Source organism: Lonchura striata, chromosome 13 (assembly GCF_046129695.1).
Source record: "Lonchura striata isolate bLonStr1 chromosome 13, bLonStr1.mat, whole genome shotgun sequence".
NCBI lineage: Eukaryota > Metazoa > Chordata > Aves > Passeriformes > Estrildidae > Lonchura > Lonchura striata.
In genome coordinates this window covers 17,356,854-17,370,988 of record NC_134615.1, presented here as the reverse complement: position 1 = coordinate 17,370,988, position 14,135 = coordinate 17,356,854, and the positions used below count along the sequence as shown (strand labels likewise).

The 14,135-nt window shown below is 56.7% G+C and overlaps 2 protein-coding genes across 2 annotated transcripts; one reads left to right on the top strand and one right to left on the bottom strand.

The window, feature by feature from the left end:
• Window positions 1–4,179: 4,179 nt before the first annotated feature.
• On the top strand, window positions 4,180–7,771 carry LOC110476233 (uromodulin). The gene is made up of 8 exons (XM_077786240.1): window positions 4,180–4,195; window positions 4,461–4,628; window positions 5,221–5,426; window positions 5,963–6,123; window positions 6,320–6,565; window positions 6,738–6,897; window positions 7,175–7,319; window positions 7,634–7,771. The coding sequence occupies exons 1-8, from the start codon at window positions 4,180–4,182 to the stop codon at window positions 7,732–7,734; spliced, it is 1,203 nt and encodes a 400-aa protein (XP_077642366.1). The 3' UTR covers window positions 7,735–7,771.
• A 378-nt stretch (window positions 7,772–8,149) lies between these two features.
• On the bottom strand, window positions 8,150–13,803 carry ADGRG3 (adhesion G protein-coupled receptor G3). The gene is made up of 13 exons (XM_077786373.1): window positions 13,638–13,803; window positions 13,194–13,223; window positions 12,947–13,106; window positions 12,768–12,876; window positions 12,067–12,210; window positions 11,856–11,978; window positions 11,736–11,775; window positions 11,556–11,656; window positions 10,966–11,078; window positions 10,542–10,825; window positions 10,166–10,259; window positions 9,476–9,762; window positions 8,150–9,041 (listed from the first exon to the last, which is right to left on the bottom strand). The coding sequence occupies exons 1-13, from the start codon at window positions 13,801–13,803 to the stop codon at window positions 8,926–8,928; spliced, it is 1,767 nt and encodes a 588-aa protein (XP_077642499.1). The 3' UTR covers window positions 8,150–8,925.
• Window positions 13,804–14,135: the final 332 nt, after the last annotated feature.

The window sequence follows — 14,135 nt, the reverse complement described above, 5'->3', positions numbered from 1 at the left end:
TTTGCCTGGCACTACAGGAATGCACACACCAGGGTGAATTCAGGGGTGGGACCCAGCTACAGAGGAACAGAGAAACCTCCCATTGTGGCCACAGTGCTTTGGTACATGAGCATGGCTGAGGCAGCCAGAGCCATGAGAGTGAAGGGAGAGCACTGAGTTAGGCTGGGTTTGGTCAATAAGTAGCTCCATGTCCCAGGACACCCTAAGTGTGCGGAGCAGGCAGAGCCTGGCTTGGCAGGGCAGCACACAGCCCCACATTCATTCAGCCGGCATGCCCCGTGTCCCCCCTCCTGCCCGGGGGGCTGCCGGCGGGGCAGCAGCTCCATCAACCTGCTCCTTCAATCCCTCCACCAATCCCTCCATCAACCCGCTCTTTCAATCCCCTCCACCAATCCCTCCACCAATCCCTCCACCAATCCCTCCACCAATCCCTCCACCAATCCCTCCATCCATCCCTCCATCAATCCCCTCCACCAATCCCTCCACCAATCCCTCCACCAATCCCTCCATCAATCCCCTCCACCAATCCCTCCACCAATCCCTCCATCCATCCCTCCATCAATCCCTCCATCAATCCCCTCCACCAATCCCTCCACCAATCCCTCCATCAATCCCCTCCATCAATCCCTCCATCCATCCCTCCATCAATCCCCTCCACCAATCCCTCCATCAATCCCCTCCATCAATCCCTCCACCAATCCCTCCACCAATCCCTCCATCAATCCCCTCCATCAATCCCTCCATCCATCCCTCCATCAATCCCCTCCACCAATCCCTCCATCAATCCCCTCCATCAATCCCTCCACCAATCCCTCCACCAATCCCTCCATCAATCCCCTCCATCAATCCCTCCACCAATCCCTCCATCCATCCCTCCATCAATCCCTCCATCAATCCCTCCATCCATCCCTCCATCAATCCCCTCCACCAATCCCTCCATCAATCCCCTCCATCAATCCCTCCACCAATCCCTCCACCAATCCCTCCATCAATCCCCTCCATCAATCCCTCCACCAATCCCTCCATCCATCCCTCCATCAATCCCTCCACCAATCCCTCCACCAATCCCTCCATCCATCCCTCCATCAATCCCTCCATCAATCCCTCCACCAATCCCTCCACCAATCCCTCCATCAATCCCTCCACCAATCCCTCCACCAATCCCTCCACCAATCCCTCCATCCATCCCTCCATCCATCCCTCCACCAATCCCTCCACCAATCCCTCCATCCATCCCTCCACCAATCCCTCCACCAATCCCTCCATCCATCCCTCCACCAATCCCTCCACCAATCCCTCCATCAGTGCGTGCCGCAGCCCGCGGCCGCCCAGGGCCCTTGTGGGGAGCGGGCCGCCCTGCGGAGCCGCAGCCCAAGGGCACCGCGGGCCGCCTATCGCCGGCGCGGGCGGCGTTCGTGTGCCGTGCCGCGGTCAGGCTGACCTGGCCGGGCCCCGCACCGCCCGGCCCTGCCCGGCCGCCCCTCAGCGGCTCCAGGGGCGGCGCGGCCGCTCCGCGCCCGGCGCGGCTCCGCGGCTCACCATGGCAACGCCGGTGCCGCCGAGGCTCCCGGGACGGGGCCTGCGGCTCCCCGCGCCCCGGCCCGGCCGGGACAGCCCCGGGTCCCCCCGGACCTCCCGCCACAGCGCCGGGCCCGGAGCTCCGCGGGACCCCCCGCCTCTCCCGGCCCGGCCCCGGCAGCGAGCCCCGGGCGCCCGAGCCTCGGAACTGCTCCGAATCTCTCGAGTTCGGCCCTCCTAAAAGAAAAGCCACCCGCAGTCATCCCGTGTTGCAGAGGCACTTACCCAAATGCTGGCACCTTGGTTTTTTTCTTTGTTTTCTCTTCTTTTTCTTTTCTTTTTCTTTTCTTTTTCTTCTTTTCTTCTTCTTTACCATTTCCTTTTTCTTTTTCCTTTTCCGTTTTATATTTTCGTTTTCCTTTCCCCCCCCCCCTTAATTTCCTTTTTATTTTTAATTGGCTGCTCATTAGACTGTAAGCATGGGCAGATGCTAAACACTTTCCTGGTTTGTTGTTGTGGCTAAGAAAAACACATGGATTGATGGATGAATGTTCACATTAGGCACTCTGTTAAGAACACCATAGCAATTAAAGCTTTGCGAATGCACAAACTGCAGTCAAAATATACCAAGAAGAATCATTTTCCATGATTAATGCTGTTTGCAGCCAGTTACTGTTGCCCAAATGGTATGAAACTAGATTGAGGGCAGGGGGCAAGGGTTTAGGTTGGATATTAGGAAAAGGTTCTTCCCCCCAAAGGGTGGTTGGGCACTGGAACAGGCTCTCCAGGGAAGTGGTCACAGGCCCCCAGGCTTGCCAGAATTCAAAGAACATTTGGACAATGCTCTGAGAGGCACAGGGTGGGATTGCTGGTCCTGTGCAGGTGCCAGGAATTGGACTCAATCCTTGTGGGTGCATTTCACATCTGGTATTCTATGAAAAAAAGTGGGGTAGGATCCTCCATCTCTCACCAGTACTTCTCAGCAGTTCTTAAAAGCCAGAAGTCAATTAAAAAAAAAAAAATTAAAAAAAACAAAGCCAAAAAAAAAAAAAAAAAAAAAAAAAAAAAAAAACAGATAAGGCAAATAGATGTTGTGGTTCCAAAACTGCGTGTACTCATCACCCGAAGTTATCTGGCCTTCGCGTGTGCCGCTGTGGTATGTGTTGTTATTGCTGCATCAAAAATAGTTACCACCAAACCATCTGGATACCCAGACCCCAGATTCTCGAGGGTTTTGCTGGTACTCCCTGTTTGGGACCATATCAGGGCTGTGAATTGGGTCAACATCCACAAGCTGTCAGCTCATTGGCACGGAGGATGGACTTTTAGAGTCCTTTCCTCCCCGGCCTCCGAGGGATGCTGAGCAGGCTCTTGTGCAATCCCAAAGGCTGCGTGTTTGCGTGGGGGAGAGGGATGAGCTGCCGGAAGGCGATATAAGGCACACGGCGGGAGGCACGGAGCAACCCCGGCTGTGCCGAGCCAGCTCCCGGGACAGCGGTGGATGGAGGAGCAGGGAGCAGCCTGGCAATGGTAAGTGGGAAGAGAGCAAGGTGGGATGTCTCAGGATTGCTGCAGTGAGCAAGGAGCAGACGGGGCATGAACTCTTCCTGTGCAGCAGTCTGGCAGTCACAGCTGCTCAGGGTCAGTGGAGGGGGTATGGGTGAGCTGTGTGAGGGGCTTTTGGCACTGGCTTTGCTCTTCTCTCAGCACTGACAGAGCATTGCCCAGCCACCAGTCCTGGCTGACTTGCATCCACATCTCTGATAAGTGTATGGTGTCCAGGGCTGATCCAGCACTGTGCCAATAATTTCCCTAAAGAAATGCATTTTCTGTATCAACAGAAGATATTGTCTTCTCAACACTAATTTTAGTAGTGTTCAGAGCTTTGAATTTGGTTTATTATCCCATTGTCTCCTTGTTATAGTTATGATTTACAGGAACAGTGAGGATCCTTTTGCAAATCCTTAATCTTCAAAAGAGCTGTAGTGGGAAGAGAGTGATTTCTTTCCTCTTTGAGGAGTCCAGACTAATGTCCCAGCTGTGCAGCTTTACTCAAATTGCCACTGAGATGTGGCTTTACCACTGTCAGCACATCCCTCTGGGTCCCAGGGCTGATTTCTCCCACCTCCTTTCTGGAATAGCTACCTAAATTCTGGATAGTGTTTGACCCCTGTGTTAGCCTGATGGGGTAAGGTGATCTGACCTTTTGGGATGGGAAATTACTTTGGGCCATGGAACCTAGGAGATACAGTACAGAAATTATTGCACCAATGCTTGAGGATTCAGCCTTTCTGAATGACTGCAAACATCTCCAGCGAGCATGGTAACAAATCCGAGTTATCCAGAGCCTGCTTGTTTTTCCAGGAAAGAATTGTGAGATGTTTGCTGCTGCTCTCTGTGCTCTGCCTGGCTGGCTGTGAAGGCAACAAGAGTGAGTCTCCTTGTGCTCTGTCCCTGCTGGGTCATGGATGGGTACTACGGAAAGGAAAGGTCAAACCTTCACCTGACCCATGTTCAAGTTCCTCATTCAGGGCACTGCTGAAGGCTGTTAAGGAGGAACAATAGAATAGGGCTCAGGGAGGCAGGAACTGGGGTCCAGGAGCCAGCAAAATAGACAGAAACTGCAGGCTGTCCACCCCAGCCATAAAGGGTGTGTAAGCCATGGAAATGAGCACAGGTGCTGCAATGTGCCACCATGCTCCCTGGTGACAGTGACAGGCCCTAGCTCTGGTCCAGATGACAGCCAGGCTGAGGAGGTCTCACAGCCTCCCAGCAAGCTGAGGCAGCAGGTTCTTCCTCAGAGGTGTCTGCTCTGGCTCTAGGCGAGGATCTCAGCCCTTGAGAGCTGTGCAGAGCTTCCTGCTGTGGGGTGAGTTCTCAAATCTCCCATCAGGGAGATATTCTTGCTGCATCTCATCTTTCTTGCCTTTCCTTTACTGCAGGTGATCTGGCCAGCACCCGTGGCCTGATGCCAGGGGTTGCCTTCCGTGCCAAGAGGAGCCCAGATGCCTGCCTGCCAAACCCGTGCCAGCACCAGGGGCAGTGCCAGGTGACTGTGGATGGAGCAGTTTGCAGCTGCAAGCCAGGCTTCACAGGGGAATTCTGCCAAGGTAGGGCTGCAAATGCTGCTGAGCCCTCCCCAGTGTGTCCATGGGCACCAGAGGGAAGGGTGATGGGCATGGTGCACTGGTGTTCCCATTGCTCTCCACCCCTGGAGCACGTCCCAGCTCCTGGTTCAGGTGCATTCCACACCCCTACAACCATATCCTGGCTATGTGCTGGTACAAGAGCCAGCCACAGGCCATTTTCTTCTTCCCCAAAAGCCTTAATTCCTTGGCTGTGCCATGGTGTAGCAGGGCATGCTGCAGGACACAGCTGCCTCACAGTTTCAGAACAAGCACATGCACCCTGGCACAGATACAGTGAAGGCCCTCCAAGACACTGGCCAAAAACTCTGCTTTCTTCCTCTGAAGGAGAGGGCCCCTGTCCCTTTGGTGCCCTAGACACACTGTGGGGGTTGTGTGGACAGCCCTCGAAAGGGACCAGCCTGTCTTCTGCCCAGTGTCTGTGAAGAGCCCTCAGCCTGCAGCAAGGCTGGGATGAGAGGCTGCTGAGCCCAGTGGGACTGTGCCACCCTCCAGCTGGCCTAGGGCTCCTTCAGGCCTCTTCCTTATTGCTATTGCAGATGGCTTTTTCCCCCAGATGTGGTACTGAAGTTGGCCTGTGAGGAGGAGCACATGAAGATGATGGTGAGGAAGGAGGTGTTTGAGCTCTTGAAAATCCCACTGGAGCTTGTCCACTTGAAGAACCAGGCGTGCAAGGTCTCTGAGAAGGAGGAAGAGGGTGAGCTGTTTTTTGCAGCCACTCTCACAGGTGAAAACCACACTGCCTGTGGATCAGTAATCCAGGTGAGGATCCATAGCTCCAAAGCCAGGAGAGAAACAGACATGGTGAAGTAGGACAGCAATGGGCAACCCCAAAAGCTTTTTCTTTTATATCTGGGTGCTGAAAAGTTCTCAATCCCCTTGAAAGTCTTCCCCTGAGGATGTCAGAAGGCTTTTCTGCCTCTGCCAAACCCCTGCTGGCAGCACATTTGTCTTATTTAGGAGAGCTTGGAAGTCTCATTATGCACTGGTAAGAGCCCTCAGCTTTCTGGAGACATGCTGTGAACTCTGCAGCCCTGTCCCCTTGGTCTCTGACTTGCTTTGTGGAGCAGGAAGGGAGCAGACAAGGTGCTCGAGCTCTGCATTGCACAGAAGAGCCCTGTGCTCACTCAGCTGTGCTCGCTGTCCTGACTCCTGTGCCAGCAGCCCCCAGACACAGGCTGAAAGCCCAGCAGATACCCAGGGCTGGAGCAGCTACAGCTGAGCTGTGCCTTCTGAACTTGCAGCTCTGTGTGTGGCTTTAGTTACGTTCTGGAGACTTGATTGCTGTGTCGTTCCAGCAAAACAGCTCCCATGTCTCGTACTCCAACGTCATCGAGTCAGGGCAGGAGGCGCACAGGGCCACGATCTCCCGCAGGTTCCAGCTGGAGGTGCACTTCTCCTGCATCTACGCCTACGAGCAGGTTGTGAGACTGCCCTTCGCTCTCACTGCTGTTGACAAGTGAGTGTCCCATTTCACCTTGCTGCTGACATGGTGTCTTTGAGCTTGGAGACAAGTAGATTCAGTGAGACAATCTGCAAAGGCTCTGGGGAGCCCTAGAGAGCTCTGAGAGCAATGCCAGACACTGGTGGCTTCACCTGTGTCCTTCCCACCTCCTTGTTCTTTTGTGAGCTCTCGTCCTCTCCTCTCCTCTCAGGCTGGTACAGCTTGTGGTCAGAGAAGGACACTTCAATGTCAGTATGAGACTCTACAAGTCCCTGTCCTACCTCGAGCCTTATCACCTGCCAAGTGTGGCTGTCCCCCTCACGGACACGCTCTATGTCCTGCTGAAGATGGAAGGGCAGCACCAGCTCAAGTACTTCCTGCTGAGTGTTTTGGACTGCTGGGCCACGCCGAGCACGGATCCACACCAGGACACGCAGCACAAGCTCATTGAGCAGGGGTGAGTGGGGTGTCCCCAGCACATCCTCTCCTTGCACCACAGTGTGTCAGGGACTAGACAGAAATAGGCCTGCTCAGCCTGTGGGCTGCACCCATTCCCTGTGGGATGTGTTATCCAAGGCTGGGATGCTCCAACTCGTTTGCCACCCACTGATCCAGCCCTCATGTCCCAGGTGTCCCCATGACGAGACGGTGACCTATCTGAATGCCATTGGAGAGAGCACTGCTGCCAAGTTCAGCTTCCAGATGTTTCAGTTCGTTGGTTACCCTGAGGTGTTCCTGCACTGCCGAGTCCAGCTCTGTGTTCCTGACAGCCCAGAGCCCTGTGCCAAGGTGAGCTCCCCTGCTGCTCTGCACCTGCCCTGGGTGGGTGTGGGACCTCCCTTCACTAGCTCTGCTGGGAGAAGGGGCTCTGCTCTGGTTTTGGGTGCCTCACAGAATAAACACCTCCAGAATCAGGAGCCCTGAGCCCCAAAGGTACAGGGGCCTGAACCCACTAGAGACCTCCTTTCCCTCTTCCCTGGGAATGGAAGGGAGATCTCGAGGACAGCCCAGATGCAGGGTGCCCTCCCCTGCCTTCCCATCACCCTTCCTTTGGCTTCTGTGACAGCAATGCCCCAGGCACTGGAGGAGCAGGCGGGCACTGGCAGGTGACTACGACAGGATCGTGTCCTACGGACCCATCCTCCTGCTGGCTGCTCCTTCCTCAGGAGCAGAGATCCACCACTCCAGCACTGGCCAGCAGGACCCCGTGGGTATGTATGTCCTCCTGGGCACCAAGGTCAGTGCAGGAGATCCAAACAGCAGTCCAGGAGCAGGGCTGGGGGCAAGCCCACCTATGGCATGGCTCAGAGCAGGCATGCATGCCAAGCTGTAGGCGGCAGGGGTGGCTGGAGGCCATCTGAGGTGACCGAGTCCTGCTGTGCCCTCAGAATCCCACAGTACCTGTGGCTCCTGCCTGTCACAGGAGATGACCTCCCTGAATCTATTCCCAGTCAGGAGATGCCTCACCAGGGCTCAGAGCTGGCTCAGGAGACCCAGATACACAACCAGTCTCTCTCTTTGGCAGGACCCAGCCCGTGGCTCTCCAGGGCCCTCATTCTGCTGTGCGTGCTGGCCGTGCTCACTGTGGCTGCTGCGGCCGTCAGCGTGGGGAGGCGAATGGCTTAGGAAACAGCTGTTTCCCAATAAACAGGACAGGAGCAGAGAGAGGCTCTTGCTGTGTCTTTGTGGGTGTTTTGGGGAAGGGGGTAATGGCTGGATGCAAACGGTGCTTGAGGGTTGAGGTGCATCACAGGGTTTCTGTTCCCTGTGGCATCTCTTGGACCTTCTCCCCTGAGGACCATAGTCTCCAAACCCAGAGTATGTACCCAGGGATGGGAGAGTCCTTCCTCCTGCTCCCCTTTTCCCCACAGAGTCACCCAGGTGTGTAGGGAGATGGAAGTACCCCACTCTAAATACCTGCCCTATCAAAGCTGGTCTTTGCAGAGCTCTGTGCCACACAAAGGCAGCATTGGCAGAGCAAGGGCTGCTTTGTGCATGCACATTTTGTGTGTGCACCCATCCATAGTGATTTCTCCCTTCATTCACGACATTTTTCTTTTCATTCGTGGCAAATGGCCAGCAAGACTTTGCCCATTGATACATCCCTAATAAAAAGCAAATAACAAATAATAATGTAGGTATTAAAGGCTAAATTCACAGTGCTCAGACAGCTGGCAGGGATTTAATACCAAAACACAGATCAGGAGAAGATAGCAGTTGCCCTGCAAGGTATGTGCATTTTGGCCAGAGCACCATGTCCATGGGGGAATTGCTGCTGGCCCCAGAGGCTGTTTGGCACGAAGGGCACACAGCACATCTCTGCCAGAGAGCAAGGAGATGTTTGGCAAAGAAGCTTACGGGTTTCCTCTTCTTTTTGCTGATTCCCAGAGGCAAACCTCCCACATCTGGGCTGCAGCTAGTCCATCCTCTCCCTCCAGTGGCAGGAAACTCACTGCTGGGCTGGTTCAGCACCAAAATCCACCTCTAGCAAAGAGGGTGATGGTCCATCATGGCTGAAGGCAGGTGCTTTGTGAGCTTTCCTCCTTGTCCCCTGGGGAATGAGATCAGGGGCATCTCAAGACCTTGAAGCTGCAGCCTGGAGGGACTTTGCAGAAGCATCATCTCTGGAGCTCCTTGCCCAGGGCAACCCACCAGGAATGAAAGGGACAAAGCAAAGAGCCCTGCTGAGGTGGATCATGCCCACTGAAGGGTAAACTGAGGCACTGTAAGCTGATCTCTCCCTGTGTGAGGAAGCTGCATCTTCCAGGATCACTCTCAGTGGATGCAGGTCCAGCCAGGAGCTGGTCCAGCCAGGAGCTAGTCCTGGGAGGCTGTGGTGTTTTTGTCATGTCTGATGATGTAGGAGAGGGAACCAGTGGTCTCCTTTGTCTTTGGGTAGTAGAGAACAACCAACCAGATGAATATGAAGATTCCTGCAGGGAAAGGAAGACAAACACTCAGCAGCAGCAGGAGACTATGGGAAGCATCTTGCCAGGATGCTAATGACACTTTTCTTCAGTTTCCAGGGGGTTTCCACAGCTCACTCCTGCCTCTCCCCCTCCTTCCCATGAACCATTTGGCTGGGACATGCCCTGAGTGGATAATGCCCCTAGTCCTCTGCTAAGGAATGTCTTTCTTGGAGGGAAAACCACCATGGGTGGAGTGGATGTAATTGGGAGCCATGAGCAGCTCCATGCTGGTGGTTGGGACCTCCTGCTTGATGCACCCTGGCAATAGGAAGGGTATGACAGTGCCGGGAAGACACTGGTGCCTTGGAATTCCTTGTCAACCCACAGCCAGGCTGGCTTCTGCCTCCTCCATCTTCTCCACCCAAGCCCAGGGAGCCCAGCTCAGAGTGAGTGCTGACCTTGGAGAGAGTTGAGGACGGTGAAGAGGTAGAGCACAGCTGTGGAGGAGATGCCATAGGTGAGGAATACCAGGGCCCAAGTGGCTCCCAGCAGGCAGAAGAGCCCTGCTGCCACCAGAGCCACCCTCCAGGGCTTATGGTATCCCGGCACTGCCCCAGTGCCCTGCAAGCTGCAGCTCTTGTGGGTCACCACCCCAAAGACAGCCATGTTGAAGAGGAAGATGAGGCCAAAGTAACCACAGTTGGTGATGTAGTGGACCAGAAGATGTTTGGAAGTGATCCAGCATCTGAAAAGAGAACCACAGTGCCTCCAGCAGCCCTGCAAGCCTCAGCAGCACCCATGGGAGCCTTCCCCTGGCAGGATTTTGCAAGGCCAGGGTGAAGCAGGGGCACAGCGGTGGGTATCAACTGCCCTCGTGTTGCTCGGCTGGGAGGGAGCCTGGACAAGCTCCAGGTGGGCCTTGGACATCCCTCCATGACCTGGAGGGCTGCAGGTGTGACTGAGGAGGCTCAGCATGAGCTGGGGGTGGCTGATGTGTTGCAGTCACAAAGAAGGAAGCAGAAGCAGAGGCATGGTGCAAAGCCAAACCAGATGGGTGCAATCCCTGACCACTGCACTCCTGGCAGGACTGAGCTGCCCCTCCCTGTGCCACAGGGCCACCTGAGCCCTGTGGGCAGTGGCACACGCACAGGTGGGCTATGACCTGGTGGTCCGTGGTCTGGATGCTGTATTCTCCATAGCTGCCAATAGCTCCTGCCACTCCCACCACCAGAACAGGGAAGCCTGGGAGAAGGTAGACACAGTCACAGGATGGTTTAGGTTGGAAAAGACCTCTAAGGTCAAGTCCACCCATTAACTCAGCACTGCCACAGCCACCACTAAATCACATCCCCAGGTGCCAAATCCACACATCTTTTGAACACTTCCAGGGATGGTAACTCCACCACTGCCCAAGGCACCCTGTTCCAGTACCTAACCACCCTTTCAGTGAAGAAATTTTCCCAGTATCCAGTCCAAACCTCCCACTGCCCCTCTCACCCCCCTTTTCCCATCCAGGCTGCTCACCCCAGCCAACCAGGCACAGCTTTGCCAGGTAGTGGTGGATGTAGATGCCGAGGACCTTGACAAAGAGGAGGTAGAGCTGGCAGCCCTCCAGCGCCGTCCAGGTGAAGCAGCAGAGCAGACAGTAGTGGGTGAGCCCCCCCAGGACCCCACAGGTCCTTGGCTGGGCCCTGCCAGAGAGCCCACTGCTGAGCAGGAAGGCCAGGTTGAGGAGGAACAGGCTGCCCACGAGGTTCACGTGCAGCCCCAGGTTGGTGCGGACGGTCTCCTCAAACCTGAACCTGCACCTGAGTGTCCCCACAGGGACCAGGAGAGGCAGGGGTCACAGGTGAGCAGGGCCTCGTGCAGCACAGCAGGGCCATGCAGAGACACTGGCACTGCCTCACATCTCTCCCAGCCTGGCAAGCCCCCTGGGGGCACGTCCCACCTCACAAAGATGCAGAAGGCCATGGTGAAGATGCAGAAGGCCATGGCTACCCCACAGCCAGCGGTGGCTACAGCCATCAAAGCTTTTGCTGTGGAGCCATCCAGAGCTGGGTTCTGCCAAACATGCAGATGTTGGGTTAGACAGGCCCTGGAGTCTAGAAAAGCTGACTGCAGGCACCAGAGCCATGGGGATGATAACCCCATGGCTGCTGCAGAGACCCCAGACCAGCCCCAGAAGATCTGCAGGGGAAGCAGGGCAGTGGTGCCTCACAGGAGATGCTCCGAGGTGGGGTGAGGTGTGGGTGAAGTGGACCACCATGAGCACCCTCCTGGGAGTCTCCACCAGGATCTGGGACCTCAAGCCTTGTTCTGCCAGAGCCTGCACAGAGCTGGGGCCTTTTCCAGCCTTCCCTGCTCAGCTGACCTGCTGCTGTCCTCCTGAGCTGGGGCTGGGATTGGTTTTGGGACCTCAGCTTGCCTGACAACAGCTATAATTGTCCCTGTGTGGCTACTCAGGACACCCAAGGAATCACAGTGGGCAGGCAGCACTGCCAGGGCTCAAGCAGGATCTGCAGGGAGCAGGATCGTCACCAGGAGGAGGGTGAAGAAGGTGAGATGGTCACAGGAGCAGACTGTCCCCTTGTCCCCGGGCTGGGTGGCACATCCACTGCTCTGCCAGCCTCCTGCCTGCCCTGCAAGGGGCACGGGGAGCGCTGTGAGTGCCGGGGCAGCGCCCGTGCCCCAGCCACACCTGCCCCGAGCAGGGCACACCTTTGCTGGGGTCCCAGAAGACGCATCGGGGGGTGACGCCCTGCAGTGGGGAGAGCAGCATCAGCCTCTGCCTCGGGGAGGGCACCGCAGGGAGGGGGAGGGCAGGCAGGGCTGGCTTACCCGGGGCAGCTCCCTGTGGGCAAACGTGAGCTGCACGGGCTCCTGCAGCCCCGAGATGCTGCTCTCTCCCACCGTGATGCCCACCACGGTGCTGTCCAACACCTGCGCCGTCTGGTTGATTTCCTGTGGAGGGGAAAGGCTGCGAGAGCTGAGCTGGTGGGCAGCAGGTGCTGGTGGCAGCAGGAAGGATGCTGGCAATGCCAGCCTGTACCTTGAACATGCCAAGCTGCTGGATATTGAGGACTGTCACCACCACACGCACTGTTTGGCTACTCAGGGACCGGAATAGCTCCCTGGGGAGGTGGATTTTGCCACCTGCCTTCCCTTTCTCTGTGGTGTTCAGCCTACTGGGGCCCTGCAGCAGAGAACAACAGTAGGAGGTTGTTGGTGCAGGTCACATCTCGGTTCAGAACCCACCAGTCTTGCTCCAGGCATGAATTCAGCCCTGCCCAGATGGGTTTGCTCAGTAACATCGGCAGGAGCCCTGAGGGCAGAAGGGAAGAGCCTCATTCCCTGCACCCAGCATCTCTGGGGGCAGAGCTGGAAGTGGGACCCAGCAGATTCTCTACCCACCATCACCCACACATGGTCCCCAGGACATCCAGAGCCTGGGAGGGCCTCTGGGTGGTCAGGAGGCACAAGGTCACACACGTCTCTCCTCCTTTCCTACCTCACACTCCCCCTGGCCACCTGGTCTGCTGGGATGGCTCCTTGGGGAGGGCTCTTTCCTCCCAGGCACCACTTCACGTGGCTCCTTGCCAAGGCGTGTTGAAATGGATGTGGGCCCATGATGCAACCCCACAGGGAGGGGGAAGAGCACAGCAGGGACACCAAGCCCTGGGGCAGGGGCTGAGGGATGCTTGGAAAGGTGTGGGACCTTCCAAGCAAGGGAGAGGGAGGGGCACATCTCACCGCTGTGGGGGAGAAGGTGATGAGGACGTCACGGGTGCCAGCCCTGCTGACATTGAGGAGCAGACCCTTGAGCCCAGCCGGCCAGCTGTGCTGCCCCGACTGCAGCAGCCTGTGGGACAAGGGGGCTGTGGGACAGGGGCTGTGGGGACTGAGCCCACAAACCCTGGCATGGCTACTACCTGAACCAGAGCTCCCTCAGGCAGGCACAAGGGTGGCTCCCGGAGCGCCACAGCTCCGGGCACTGCTGGGACAAGCGGAGCAGGCCGGTGATGTTGTCTGGGTTCTGCTGCTCCACCGCCACGCTGCAGCACTCACGGGGCTGATCACCCCGGTGCTGGTCTGGGGAGGGTGGGAGCAGTGACCCCTGGGCACCACAGCACTGGGTGGGCACAGGGAGCAAGGGCAGGAATGGGAGGAGGGACTCACCAGAACAGCTGTCCTGTCCTTCGGCAACATCTGCAAGAGGAGGATATGGAGAAAGAGGGGAAAACACCAAAATCTAGGGTCAGCCCTCCCTCTGTACAGAGGGAAGAGAAGGCAGGAGAGTCTGGCAGCCACCAGGTTTTAAAAGAACTGCAGCTACATGGGCTTCAAAAACACCTGGACAGTGATCGGAGCTGGTGCAGGCAAAACCAGCGTGCCAGAGTGGCTCACAAAGGAGACCCTGGACTGCTGATCCCAGGTTTTAAAAAAGCCCACAGCAACAAAGCCCCCAACTCTGCTCACCTCTGCACATCCCAGTGGGGATGCTCCCCTCTTGCCTGTCCACATTTCAGGATGAAATCCCCACATGGTCTTTCGGTGAACACCTTCCCATGGGAAAACCTTCCCACAAAGCCCTGCACCCCCTGTGCTAAGGATGCCACTCACCAGGCAGCAGCAGGAGCAGTAGGACAGTGCCCAGGAACAAGTTCAGGGTCTCCCGGCTACTCCTGGCCATCCCACCACACTCTGCTCCCCTTGTCCCAGCAGCTCTGCTCCTCCCCAGGTTCCCCCAGGGTTTGTGGGCGCTTCTGAGGCAAGAGCTGTTACTCATTTCCCTTATGGGAGCCCCTCACGCCTTCCTGTGGGCTGGCAAGTGACCTCCTGTCCCAGCTCACAGCAATGGCCGCCAGAGCCGCACGCTTCCGCCGTGGTTCCCTCCCGTGACCAACCTGGCCCTTTTTGCTTTCCCTTTCTCCCCACACTCCTGCCAAGGGGCTGATGGCCCTAACCAGCCCAGCAGGTGCTGGAGCATCCTCATCCTAAGCTGGGCATCACTACAAGCCTCCAGGATGGAACATCCCAAGGTGCTCCTGCCCCAGCTGGGTGCTGGAAGCTGGATGGAGGGGGATGATCCACAACCAGCTGGAAGGGGAATGGTGGGAT

Coding starts and splice junctions, on each gene's coding strand:
- LOC110476233 (XM_077786240.1), top strand. Junction 4,629..5,220: donor CACAGGGGAATTCTGCCAAG/GTAGGGCTGCAA, acceptor TTTTTCCCCCAG/ATGTGGTACTGAAGTTGGCC. Junction 6,124..6,319: donor GCTCTCACTGCTGTTGACAA/GTGAGTGTCCCA, acceptor CTCTCCTCTCAG/GCTGGTACAGCTTGTGGTCA.
- ADGRG3 (XM_077786373.1), bottom strand. CDS start 13,803: ATGAGTAACAGCTCTTGCCTCAGAAGCGCCCACAAACCCTGGGGGAAC. Junction 13,107..13,193: donor AGGACAGGACAGCTGTTCTG/GTGAGTCCCTCC, acceptor CACCCTCCCCAG/ACCAGCACCGGGGTGATCAG. Junction 11,079..11,555: donor CCTTCTTCACCCTCCTCCTG/GTGACGATCCTG, acceptor CATGTTTGGCAG/AACCCAGCTCTGGATGGCTC.